The sequence below is a fragment of the Pteropus medius genome, unplaced genomic scaffold, assembly GCF_902729225.1.
Source record: "Pteropus medius unplaced genomic scaffold, Ma_sr-lr_union100, whole genome shotgun sequence".
Taxonomy (NCBI): domain Eukaryota; kingdom Metazoa; phylum Chordata; class Mammalia; order Chiroptera; family Pteropodidae; genus Pteropus; species Pteropus medius.
Window position 1 is genome coordinate 2,034,218 of NW_024356397.1, and position 13,333 is coordinate 2,047,550.

The following is a 13,333-nucleotide window of genomic DNA, read 5'->3' on the forward strand; positions in this document are numbered from 1 at the left end:
TAAAGGATGTTAAAAACGAAACTAAGAACATGACTTGGCAAGAAATAAAGAAAATGTTCATGGTCTCTAAGTTTTGAGGTCTTAAAAGGGATGGTGACACAGGCTCTTGGGGAAGCCAGGGTGTCAGGCATTCATGTACTGACATCTTTCATTTCACTTCTCTGTCCCAATGCGGAATCAGACATCTTCCACCAAGGTTAAGGTCAGAGTGAAGGTCAAAGTTCACAGAAGAGGGAGTGAATGAGAAAGAGAGGTAACATCTATTTCCATCTATCTCACCAAGGTCAGTGAGTAAGACAATCTAGCTTTGAAAACAACGGTCCAGGTGGAAAAACTAGAGAGAAGAGGCAGAAAAGAAAGTAAGTGGGCAACTTCAGACAAGAAGTGATGGGTGAGAGAAACAAGAATGGAAAAAGATGAGATGGCAATGCTGGGGAGTAGGGTCCCCAGGAGAGGGTACAGGAAAGAAAGGAGTGGCCCAGGAAAGGCAGCCTGGAACAAGCTTCCACATGAGAAGTTCGATGAGAGAAAGCTGTGACAGCCCCCGTTTCCATGGGCATGCCAGCAAAGGCACTCCTCAGGCCTTGACCTTCTGCTGGCCTTTGTTCCATGGGAAGCTCTGAAGGGTTTAGTCGGTATGGCTCGGGAAACAAGTGTCCCTTCTTCTGAGAGAAAGATTATCATGCAAGGAGTATAGAAAACAAAGACAATATTCTTTCCACCCTAGACGCATGCACCACCCCAGTTAGGACCTGGACTCACTGGCCACCAGGTGAGAGAATTCTTGTTCTTCTCTTGGCTTATATCAACAAAAGCTATGATTCACAGGTTCCCTGTGGAAACTGAGACTCCCAAACAATCTCTCAATGGAGGAGAGGCCCACCCCTGGCCTCTGCCCCAAGGAGGAAATAGCTCAAACAACAGAGAACCGCCACTCCAAGCGCCAAGCTGCCATTCCAGGCAAGGGAGCGTCTGCCACCCCATTGGTTAACCGTGTGCATCTGAAAGGACACCTGTGTGGAGAGACCATGGGATTTGGCTCTGCTTTTCACTAGCTAGGCAATGTCAATCTGCTTAATTTATGATTCAGGGACTTAGTTTCCTCATCCACAAAAGGGAGACTAAATACGTTTCAGTTCCTCTCTCACTCTGTCATCCTTCAAAACCACTGCAAGAAGCAAGAAGTCGGTAAGATCAAAGTATTTCACAATTTCTCCATCTGATTCCCCCGCAGTAGAGACAGGGAGATGAGGTGCAGATAAAAGGGGGACGAGGAGCTTTGAAAACCCGTTCTCAGTTTGAGACTGATGGGGGAAGTAGGGCACAGTCAACAAGACTAACAGGGAAAAAAAGAAAAAAATCCTCTACTCAGTGTAACCACAGGAGCTCTTTTGACCAAAGATTAAAGGGTGGAGACCCCGGACCGCAGCAAAAGCAGCCAGTCTGGGAGACTTCAGGAATGAGGCAACCTCAAATAGAGCTGGGAGACAGTGTTTTAGTGTCTACCACCTTTTCATCAATTACCTAATGGGCTTCAGTGTTGTCTTCCCAATAAGACCACGAGTCCATTGTTAAAGATGCATTATGCTTCTTTTGAACTTGCCACAGAATGGACACACCGCCGGTACTTCATTCTTACTCACCTGATAGTTCAGAAGAAGAAAATATCTAACAAACATTTACTCAGCACTTAACATGGCTGAGGCATTGCAAAAGTCATTTTCACACAGGAATGCTCATTACAAACCCCATTTTACAGACACTCAAACTGAGTCTCAGACGTTTCATGACTGGCTCAAGGTCTCACAAGTACCTTGGCAGGGCTGGGATTCAAAGCCGTCTCTCCACTCTCACAGTTTCTCTCCACAGTGGACAGAAGGTCTGGTCTTGAGAGTCACCTTGCATACCAGTGGAAAGGACATACATGTGCACGTGTTCGCTCGTGTTCCAGAAAATCATGTGCGACCTACACAATGGAGATGAAAGCTTAGGAGTAAAATAAAGAAGCAATCAAAACTGGGTGGATTCCTGAGGAAGATGGGTACAGCAGGGTTTTCACTATCTGGAGGGATGGCTTGGTGGGAGGAGAACTGAGCAACAATAGCTGAGAAATGCTCAAGAATGAGAAACAGCTAAGGAATAGGAAGGAACAGGAAACAGCGAATTGCAGTCACTTGTAATGACACAAGATGTTTGGACAGGAGGGAGTCGATCCCAGGCCTAAGAGAGCGGTTCAGAAATGAGGCAGTGTTTTTTGAGTCCATTATGAGATGCATCATTAGGACATGACTGAAAGTAATTAACATGCTTCTCATTTGCCTGTTGATCAAGTTGCAACTGGAAAGGAGTTTCCACATGGGGGAGGGGCGCCGGGGAACCAACCAGAGGGAACCTACACCATTTCCTGAATGTGAGCTCAGGGTTGGCGAATGCCTAGGTGATGCCGTCAGAGGCCTCCATCAGCACTGGCCCACCCCTCCCGGAGGCCCATAAAAGCCAAGGGGCCTGGGGCTCCCCAGATGCCTTTTCTTCTTTATCCCCCTTCACACGCACCCACATCGGGAGCTCTTCTTGCCCACCTTTCTCAACCACTATGTCCAGGCAGTCCACCATCACCTTCCAGACTGGCAGCCGCAGAGGCTTCAGCACCACCTCGGCCACCACTCCAGCCTCCGGGCGCTCCCGCTTCAGCTCCGTTTCCATGACCCGTTCCACGGGAGGCAGTGGGCGGCTGGGAAGGATCAGCGGGCCTGGGACCAGCTTTGGGAGCCGCAGCCTCTACAACCTGGCAGGGACCAAGAGGGTCTCCATCAGTGGGTGTGGCAGCAATTTCCAAAGTGGCAGGGCGAGCAGTGGGTTTGGGGTCAGCAGTGGATCTGGCTATGGGGGCGGAGTTGGTGGAGGCTTTGGCCCTAGTTTCCCTGTCTGCCCCGCTGGAGGCATCCAAGAGGTCACCGTCAACCAGAGTCTCCTGACTCCCCTCAACCTACAAATTGACCCTACCATCCAGCGAGTTCGGAAAGAGGAACGGGAGCAGATCAAGACCCTCAACAACAAGTTCGCCTCCTTCATCGACAAGGTGAGCCGGGAGCTGCATCTGCTCCATTGGATTGGGGTGGCAAGACCTCTTGGAGAGGCCCCGGCCTAGAGTGGGAGCAGTAATGCAATAGCCTCCCTGTGAAAGCACATTGGCTCAGCAGGTACTTCCCAGGGGGCTGAGGCATTTGCAAGTGGGGCCAGCTTGCTCAAGGGGACCTTGTGGAAATTTCTCCTGTCCTCCTTGGAGCCATGTGGACTGGTTCAGTCAACGCCAGGGAACGATAAGTTGTTCTCTACGGCAGGGATCCCCAACTCCCAGGCCATGGACCAATCAATACTGGTTAGGAACCGGGCCACACAGCAGGAACAAAGCTTCATCAGTATTATGGCCCCTCCTCAGTGCTAGCATCACCACCTCAGCTCCACTTCAGATCATCAGGCATTAGATTCACACAGGAGCACCAGTCCCTGGTGCCAAAGAGGTTGGAGACCGCTGCTCTATAGGAGGAGTTTCCACTCAGCAAACTAACCTAACCCAGAGCAGGTGTTGAGACTATCAACTCGTAGAGGCCTCCAAGCTCACTACACTAGTTCTATGGAAGCCCCAGACAACTTCAGGGTAGCTTCAAGGGCTTTCTCATTTTGACTTGGAGTCATCAATTATGTAGTTGACAGATGAGTGTCAATTATGTAGTGACAGGTGAGAGTTATATTTTTCTTCCCTCCCTTATTAGTTGGAGTGTCTGGTTCCCATTAATTTCTCAAGTCTTCTCAGTTTCTCAAAATTTCATTCTCTTCTTCTCCCTTCCAGGTGCGGTTCCTGGAGCAGCAAAACAAGGTCCTAGAGACCAAGTGGAGCCTCCTTCAGGAGCAGGGCTCCAAGACTGTGAGGCAGAACCTGGAGCCCTTCTTTGACGCTTACCTCAATGACCTCCGCCGGCAGCTGGACAACGTCACCACCGAGAGTGGCAGGCTGGATGCTGAGCTGAGGAACATGCAGGACGTCGTAGAAGATTTCAAAGTCAAGTAAGTGGGAGGTGGGCTCCTGGTCACATGCAATCATCCCAGGGCTCTTTTTCATGAGGACCAGAGAGGTGCAAAGGAGCAAATGCTAATGTCAGCCAGAACATTTGAAACTTGAAGTCATTATCCTATAAGATGAAGACAGCATGGTGGGGGGTAACAGAGGGACCTTCATCTCATGTATCACTATTAACAAGGAGCTTATTCTTACCTGTCTACACTACCATAACGGGATACCTGCCTCACCTAACAAAACGTTGCTACTCTGGAAAGCATGTCATTTCATGGTCAGCATATTATTTAACTCCGTTGGACATGGGCTCGCAGTTCCAGAATGCACACTAGAGTATAGACAGGCAATCTGGTCCTCCTCAGGAAGACAAAATTTGACTGGCCATCACCCGGACCGCAGTAGGCAAGGTATCCAGTGAAAGGGGATATCCAGTAAAATGGTCCTCACTGACCATTTAGCTGCCTTAACCTTGGTTTCTGAGTTAAAGATATACATACTTACTAAAGCACACTGCTCAAACAGCTGCCCTGAGGTTCAGTGAAAATATATCAGAATTTGCCAGGAACAGTGTCCTGAACGAAGTTTACAGCAAACACTTGAGGCAAAAACGATTTTTTAAAGAGTAAACTTGTGCAAGAAAGAAGGAAAAAAACCTCTCTCAGAAGAAATTGTTCTCCCTTTTATAGAGGGAGAAATAGAGGTTAAATGAATCACCCAAAGTCACACACAGGTCAGCAGAAGAGCTAGAGATGATTTGAGGTCTCTTAACCCTTGCCACATCAGTACCGTCCTCCTTGGCCTGGGAAGAGCTCAGTTGAAACCTTGCTCAACAATACGCCCCCTCTCCTCTGCTCACAGGTATGAGGATGAAATTAACAAACGCACTGCTGCTGAGAATGAGTTTGTGGCCCTGAAGAAGGTGGGTGGAAATGTCTCTCAAAGGAGAAAATTCAAAACTGAATCATGATGTGTGCGGTGACCTGACCCCTACCCCACCCAAGAAATGTCACGTCAACCTTAAGAACATCGGGAGAGCTCACGCCAAAATGCTCCCTCTGTATTTATGGCCCCACTTCCCCTGCTTGGGTTTCTGTTAGCCCAGGGAACCCAAGCAGCCAGTTTTCAGTAATCACCTGCTCCCAACCCCAAACCCTAGATGCAGAGTTTGCTAAAATTCAACCTAGAAGGGCCAGGGAGGAGTCTGTCCAGCTTTTTTTCAGACTCACCACCTGGGGCTGGGGTCTCAGAAGAGTATCCTTTGCTGTTGTTCCAGGATGTGGATGCCTCCTACATGAACAAGGTGGAACTGGAGGCCAAGGTCAGCTGTCTGACTGATGAAATCAACTTCTTACGGATCCTCTATGAGGAAGTAAGAGACTGCAAATATTTTTATCCCTCCTGTCAGGAATGCCAAATGAGGGCTTCCAGATGTGGATGGGTGGTCAACCGCGTGATTTCAGAGCCCTTCTTTTTATGCCTTGGTGACACTGAGTTTATTGGCTCTGCAGGAGCTGTCCCAGATGCAGACCCAGGTCAGTGACACATCCGTGGTGCTGTCCATGGATAACAACCGCAGTCTGGACCTGGACGGCATCATCGCTGAGGTCAAAGCACAGTATGAGGATATTGCCAATCGCAGCCGGGCTGAGGCCGAGTCCTGGTACCAGACGAAGGTGAGTGTGTGGGCACAGCTGTGATAGGGTCCAAAGCTCGTGTTCTCTGATGCTCCAAATCATCATTTAACTATTAGCCACAAGCCTCGGGAAACGCGAGCATTTCCGCTTCCTTCAACTTGGCAGAAGCATCTCTGGTGCTATAAAAACTTAGCTTAAAATGTGTGTTGAAACCCAACCAAACACCCTAACAGGTGGTCTGCTGATGTTGGCTGCTCAGGACATCCACCGTTCCCACATCTCTTATGATCTGGTTGGAGGCTGAGTGAAACTCTGAAACAATAAGGGAACAGTCATAAAGCTGTTTCTAAAGGGCTTATTTATTCACTACATGTTTACGGAGCTCTGACTACATGCCAAGCAGGGTTACAGAGTTGTAAATAAATAAACAGAACCCAAGATCTGGGAGGCCATGGAGTGAATGGACAATCTTGGGAGGGAAATAGATAATCTTAATAAAAATGGATTTTCGGCCCATTTTGGAAGCAGCGAAGACCGAAAGATTGCCAAGGAAGTGAGAGGTGTTTAAGGCTGAGCAAGCAGTCCTGCAGGGCTGGAATGCGAAATGAGCAAGCACTTTGTTGAGCAAGAGAATTTGTATAGGGAAGAGGGAGGTTGGGACACCACAGAGAGCTGCTGTCCAAAGGTACAGATGGTCAGAAGGTTTGGCTTTGAAGGGGTGTAGTAGGCTGAATAGTTCAACCCACGAGATGAGCTTCCTGCCAAATCCAGACGCTTTTCAGGGGCAGCTGCTCACCTACGAGCTGGCTTCGATCCCTTGCTTGCTCTGCGCACTTTCTTAGTCCCTAAGTCTGCAACGTGGTGGGAAAGAAGAGGGAGTCAGCTGACAGGGAGGGGTGCATAGTGCCGAGGCAGCCCCTTGATGATGAGTGGAGGTGGGAAGCACTTAATCCCAGGTGAAGTGGTTAAAATTTATAGTGAACAATTCCTTTTGCTAGTAGAGGTGCTGTTCCCTTTGACCATTGTATCTAGAAACACAGGAGCTAAGCTATTCAGCACTTTCAAAACCTGACAAATCGTCACAGGGTCCCTCCTTCCATTGAGAAAGATGTGGATTTCACTCCAGTCTGCTCGGGGAGACAGGGTGCATCTATTTCCCCTAAATGAAGGTGTCCTAGTTGTGCACCATGAGATAGAGGATTCCATTACAGAGTCTTCAGAACTGAGCCCTCTACAGCCTCGGCTCTATCCGACACCATTTCCCTGCATCCCCTTCCCATTTCCCCAGCACTGGAGTCTGTCTGTGTGACTACCAAAATTCATGGTCACAATCAGATGCACGTCCAGTGACCAAGAACTCTCCAAGGACAATGACCAAGAAGTCATTTCTCACTCCTAGGGTTCTCTGTGTTCCTTCCTACCCCAGGGTCCTTATACAGGCTGTTTCCCCTGTCTGGAATAATGTTCTTTTCCCAGCCAGTCACTTAGGTCACTCCTTCCCATCCTTCAGAGCTCAGCTCGAGCATCTCCATCTCTGGAAGGAACTCTCTGACTACCACTCCACCTCCCACCCCCTGATAGGTCAGATTTCTTTATTACACTCTTGCAGGACCCTGTTCATTTCCTAAGGGGCACTTATTTCAGTTTGGAACTATAGATTTGATAATATGCTGATTTGATTAATGTCTATCTCCCCAATAAACTGTAAGCAGGGGGTTTGATTATGTTCTTTGTGATATTCCCAGAGCATAGCATGTGCCTGGCAAGTAGATGTGCTCGAGAAATATCACCTGAATAAATAAACAAGAGAATGTGTAAATAACCAGTGAATGGATGGGCCTGCTGTGGCACTGAGGGCAGGCTGTGCACATAGAAAGTGAACAGCCCAGGCTTTTGACAAGGTGACTGACTCTGCTCTGGCTCTCTCAGTACGAGGAGCTACAGGTTTCGGCAGGCAGACATGGCGATGATCTCCGAAACACCAAACAAGAGATCTCTGAGATGAACCGGATGATCCAGAGGCTGAGAGCTGAGATCGACAGCATCAAGAAGCAGGTAAAGTTCTGGCAGGGCCAAGAGCTCCCCACACACGCATGTCTTCCGGGTCATTCAGCCATGCTCACAGGACTCCAATCCAAGAAGCACCATACCTCTAGGGCTACCAGTAAGGCTCATGGCTTTCTCTTTCCTTCTCAGTACGCTAGCCTGCAATCGGCCATCGCCGACGCAGAACAACGCGGAGAACTGGCCCTCAAGGATGCCCGGGCCAAGCTGGTGGACCTGGAGGAGGCCCTGCAGAAAGCCAAGCAGGACATGGCCCGGCTGCTGCGTGAGTACCAGGAGCTGATGAACGTCAAGCTGGCCCTGGACGTGGAGATCGCCACCTACCGCAAGCTGCTGGAGGGCGAGGAGTGCAGGTGAGGGCAAAGGCACTAAGTCCATCCCAGCTGTCGGGCCATTCCTAGGGGCTCAAGTTGCTGCTCACCTGGAAAAGAGAGCAAAATGTAGGTGGAATTGGGTGGTGACAAAGAATACAGGTGCAATTTTTTTCACCACTAAATCGTTATCAGATTTAGGAAATGATCGGGTCTAAGTAATCAAATTCTATCAAAGGAGAAATTTGGTTACGTGGCAGGGCTGGATATGTGGTATGAAAGGCTCTGGACTGGGAATGAACTGTCCTAACTAGCTGTGTAACCTTAGGAAAATCAGTATCTCCTCTGGGCCTCAATTTCTTCAATGATAGAATCATATGATCCCCAAAGCTCAGGGAGAGCTTTGTGCTCTGCCATTAACCAGCTGTGTGACCGAGGACAAATTACTTAACCTCTCCATTCCTCAGTGTCCTCACCTGTACAATGGGGATAAGCATAGTTACTAGCTCAAATGTGTTTAAGAGGGTTAATACAGCAAATACACATGAAGCTCTTACAACACCATATGGTACATAAAAAGTGTTCATTAATTTTTAGTTATCATTCAGGTTAGTGGCCAAAGATGTGGGCTTCAGAGTCAAATGAATCTGGTTTCAAATCTGGCTTTGTGATCATGGGCAGGTTAATTAACCTCTCTGAGCTTCAATTTCCCCATCTGTAAAAGTGAAATAATAGTATCTGCTTAATGGAGTTGTTGAGAGCATTAAGTGGCATAGTGTAGGCAACAGATACCCAATAATTGTTAGCCCTTTTTAGTGTTCTGAGTATATGTTTATGAATGAATACCAGTTCTGTCCTCAGGATGCTAAAACAAAATTAGCCTAGTGGCTGCCTCAATAATAGACTGATTATTGCTATTGTTATGTTTATGACTCAGACTCCTCTCCACACCTATAAATAATAACCTTAGCACTGCTCATGCATGACAATAGTTCATTGTTGAAAGAGAACTATTCTTGTTCTATAACAAACCCTGCTTTCCAGTTGACACCAGTGGATAATTAGCTTTAATTCTCTTGAGGTGTCAACTTAGTTTAAACCAAAAATGTGTTTCTTAGATTACAGGTTTTACCCTATGAACGTCAAACTTCACATTATTTCATTCATTAAATTATTTTTTAACACTATTAGTACTTAAATAATTTCAACCTGCATTACTTCTGCAATAAAATAATAAAGGGTTTTTTTTTTTAATGCATTTAAAACCATTACAAAAATGTCATTTCAAATGCCCACAAGCTACTGGACACAATAGTAACCTCCTTCTCCCCTCTCCTTCCAATCAGGCTGAGTGGGGAAGGTGTTTCTCCAGTTAACATCTGTGAGTATGACATCCTTTGTGTCATTTGGAGTTGGTCTCTTTTCTATTTGAGGGGATGGTGGGGGTGGGCTTGCAGGCACTGGAGGGTATCCCAGCCATAGGGCTCATTTTGTGACGGTTTGAGGTTTTGAATTCGTTAAAAAGGGAGCCATATTAAGAGAGAGTCTTCAGTGTCACAATTCTTACCTCTTTGTAAGTGAGAGAGCACCACAGAGGGGACAATGGGAGGTGTGCTGTACTTCTGCATGGTTTTAAAAGACCCATGGGCCACACTTCCCAACTCCCAGGTCTCTACCCCTTTCTTGGGGGGCTGCAAGTATAGCTCAGAGATGTATGTTTGATGTAGACAGGCTTTATGAAAACTCCTGGTCTGCCCTCAGCCTTTGAAGGGAGCCTTCGCACTGGGCATAAGGGATTGCCATATAGGAAGCCGCTTCCCTGAACAGTCTGGGGAGAAGCCCCACTGCTTGGCTTAACTCTGTAGAGTATAATGCAGAAAGTTACCAAAGGTTTTCAACGCAGTGAGAGCCCATAAGACATAGCAGTCGGGTGAGAAACAGGAGAGGTGTTAGCAAGCTAGCACAGCCCCGAGCCAGTAAAAGCAGAAGGCGTCACTCACATAGCTCAGTGCTGGCACCGTGAGGCCAGCAGAAATGACTTCTACAACTTAAACTCTACAAGCGAGTTTGGTTTTCTTGACGTGGGATTCACAAAAGCAATTGATTGTATTAGCTAATGATTCTGGAAGACTGAGCCCTCTAAACCACCCAGGGGTCCTACCCTGATATCCTTGTCTAGTGGCTCCAGAAACACTAAAAGCTAATTTTGGGAATGGATGACACAACTTCTAAAGTTTCCTTTCTCTTGTAAGAACCTACAAGTCTATATTGGTTTCCTAGGGCTGATGCAACAAAATACCACAAACCTGGTGGCTTAAAACAACAGAAATTTATTGTCTCATTGTTCTGCAGACTAGAGATCCAAAATTGAAGTGCCAGCAGGGTCACGTTCCCTCTGAAACCTGTAGGAGATAACCCTCCCTTGCCTCTTCTAGCTTCTAGTGGTGGCTGTCAGTCCTAGGCTCATCATTCCAATCTCCATCTCTGTGATCATAAGACCATTTCCCTGTGTGTCTGTCTTCACATGGACATCTGCCCTCTTTTTATAAGGACACTAGTCATATTTCCAAATAAGTTCACATTCACAGGTACTGGAGATTAGGACTTCTACATGTTTTTTTGGAGGACACAATTCATCCCATAACAGAGTTCATTTTTTATTTCAATTTTCTTTCTCAATAGTCCGAAGTAGAGTCCTAGATGTTTAACTTGATGATGATCATAAAAGTTAAGAAAAGAGTAAGTTAGGGGAAATTAGGGGCCAGAGTAGGCTGGCTAAAGTGTCATCTGTCACGTGGTTTATGAGGAACATTCCAGCCCCTCTCTTGGATCCAGAGTGTGGAGGTTGAGGGACATCAAGGGAGTATATACGTGTCCCCTCTGTGAGCTTGCAGAAGGAAGGGAGACCTCAGAGTCAGGCCACAGAGGCAGATGGGGACAGAGCCGCAGGGGAGAGTGTGATGGGATCAAAGGGAAAGGCAGGTGGACCAAATAGCTGCCAGGAGGAGAGAAGTCTCTACTAAGTTCTACAAGGAAAAGAGAGGTGCTAAGTAGCAGAGGGGAGGCAGGGAGCCATTCCAGACTGAGAGAATCCCTGGCACTTCATTGCAAGTCAAAGCGGGCTGAGGCATAGGACAGCGGTCTCACGACGCAGATGGGACAACTGGAAGGAGACAAATAACTACCTGATGAGACCACTGTCCCTCCCCCATGACTTCAGGGCACAGGTCAGGACACCCCAGGTGTCTTCTCTCCTGCTCTTGGTCCTAACCATGTCTCCTCTCTTCCGGCAGCTGTGGTTACCTCCACCGTTTCCAGTGGCTATGGAGGTGGCAGCGGCATTGGAGGTGGAAGCCTGGGTCTCGGCGGGGGCAGCGGCTACTCCTTCACCACCAGTGGTGGGCACAGCCTGGGTGCAGGCCTCGGGGGCTCCAGCTTCAGTGCTAGCAGCAACCGGGGGCTTGGGGGCAGTGGCTCCAGTGTCAAATTTGTCTCCACTACGTCCTCCAGTCGGAAGAGCTATAAGCACTAAGTACGCCACCCGGCTCCCTGAAACCAGCTCTGCCCACTGACCTGGCCGATCTGCACTCGCCCCTGAAAGCCTGGATCTTTCTCCTTCTTCTACCTTCCACAAGGCCCACCTGTGGTGCTATGAAGCCTGGCATCCTAGCTAAACCCCAGTCCCCAACTTGAGCCTGCCTCTCTGCCCTCCTGACAGTCCCCGAACTGCTCCTGGTGCCCTCTCCATGCCACAGCACAGAGACTTTTAAGATTCACATTCAGCTTGTCTTGCAGAGACTCTCCCTACAGCTCCGCCTTCCTCCTCCCTCCCTCCAGTTGCAGACATGGGGAGTTTTTGTCTCCCAGGCCATCTCAGTGCCAGGTTGTCAGCCCCCATGTCTCACGGTACTTATAAGCTGCCTGCTGGGAGTGAGGGCTCCCTCTCTCCCCTCCCTGGAATGTGTCCATTAAATGTATGTGTAATGTGTTTGGTATCCAGCCCTCTATTTGGAATTGTGATAGAGCACAGAGCAATTCTCCTCCTCCTCCAGGCCTCCTCCCAGCACAGGGCCCCACACAAGGAGTACTCAGAGTATATCAGACCTCCCCTCTTCCTCCCAGAGCTAAGAAGGCTAAACCAGGGAGAGACAGGAGAGATGTAAGGGCAGACTGCTGGTCAGACTCCTCACCCAAGCTTCTGCCCACTTCCTCCTACCTCTCGTTGGGATGCCTTCTTTGAGAAGCCCAAGCCCCTGGGCAGAAATTCTGCCCAGGCTTTCCACTACGTATGTCATGCGGGGTGATGCCATCCCCTCCCAAAGACAGACTGTATTCCTCCAAGGCCACTGACGTAGGGTGGGCAGCCCAGCCCTCTGCCAACAAAGGGGCCATTGTTCCACAACAGCTTCAAACTTGCAGACCTGAGCAGAAAAATAACAGGGCAGGGGAGGAATTAAAAGTCAGTCCTTGGGGCAGTGCTTTTACCTGGCAGAGGAGCCATTTAGGTCCATAATTGCAGCAGTGAGACATCCGGAACCACCCACATTCCTGAGTCTCCTGGACCCCTCCCATCAGGTCTGAGCCCTGGTGGGTGTCACCCAGAAAAGTTTGGAAGGGTTGGGAGGGAGAGAACAGCAAGAAGGAGAGTAATGACACGGAGAACAATTGTTAAATGTCCCTCATCCCTGGGGGCGAGGGGGTAGGGGCACATTAAGACCCAAGGACAAGAAAAGTAGAGAGGACAGGAATTTGGAGTTAAATCCTGAGTCTCACTTGGCCTCGGACAAGCCACCTTACCGGTGTGAGGTGCAGTCAGACTGCTGGGCCCTAACATTGACCCAGCACTCATCAGCCGTGTGACCCACCAAGTTTCTTGATGACTCTATGCTCCAATTGCTTCATGTGTAAAACAAAACTGATAATAGCCACCTACCCCCATGATGCTGTGTAAAGATTAAATGAGAAGACAGGTGTAAAGCAGCTACCCATAGTAGCTGCTCAGTAAATGTTAGCGATTATTATTGTCATCTACCTTCAAAAAGTCATCGTGAGAATCAAACGACACAATGCTTGCAACTGACTTGCCACATGGTCTGGCACAGATCGAATCCTCGATAAATGGGGTTTCTCGTCTTCATAAGTGGCCACGATGGGAAGGGCATTATCAAGCGCTTGGGTTCAGAGTCCAAGATCTGAGAATCGAGAAGAGAGGAGCAGATGAGAAGCTGTGGGAGTGTCTGCGGAGTGTG

General features: G+C 48.5%; 1 protein-coding gene and 1 long non-coding RNA gene across 2 annotated transcripts; one reads left to right on the plus strand and one right to left on the minus strand.

The window, feature by feature from the left end:
- Positions 1 to 2,375: 2,375 nt before the first annotated feature.
- On the plus strand, positions 2,376 to 11,677 carry LOC120602203 (keratin, type II cytoskeletal 75). The gene is made up of 9 exons (XM_039862229.1): positions 2,376 to 3,079; positions 3,851 to 4,065; positions 4,934 to 4,994; positions 5,349 to 5,444; positions 5,584 to 5,748; positions 7,639 to 7,764; positions 7,906 to 8,126; positions 9,431 to 9,465; positions 11,378 to 11,677. The coding sequence occupies exons 1-9, from the start codon at positions 2,441 to 2,443 to the stop codon at positions 11,614 to 11,616; spliced, it is 1,797 nt and encodes a 598-aa protein (XP_039718163.1). The 5' UTR covers positions 2,376 to 2,440; the 3' UTR covers positions 11,617 to 11,677.
- LOC120602218 (uncharacterized) lies at positions 6,051 to 12,578 on the minus strand. The gene is made up of 2 exons (XR_005652658.1): positions 12,301 to 12,578; positions 6,051 to 8,194 (listed from the first exon to the last, which is right to left on the minus strand). It is a non-coding gene; the product is annotated as an uncharacterized LOC120602218 (long non-coding RNA).
- Positions 12,579 to 13,333: the final 755 nt, after the last annotated feature.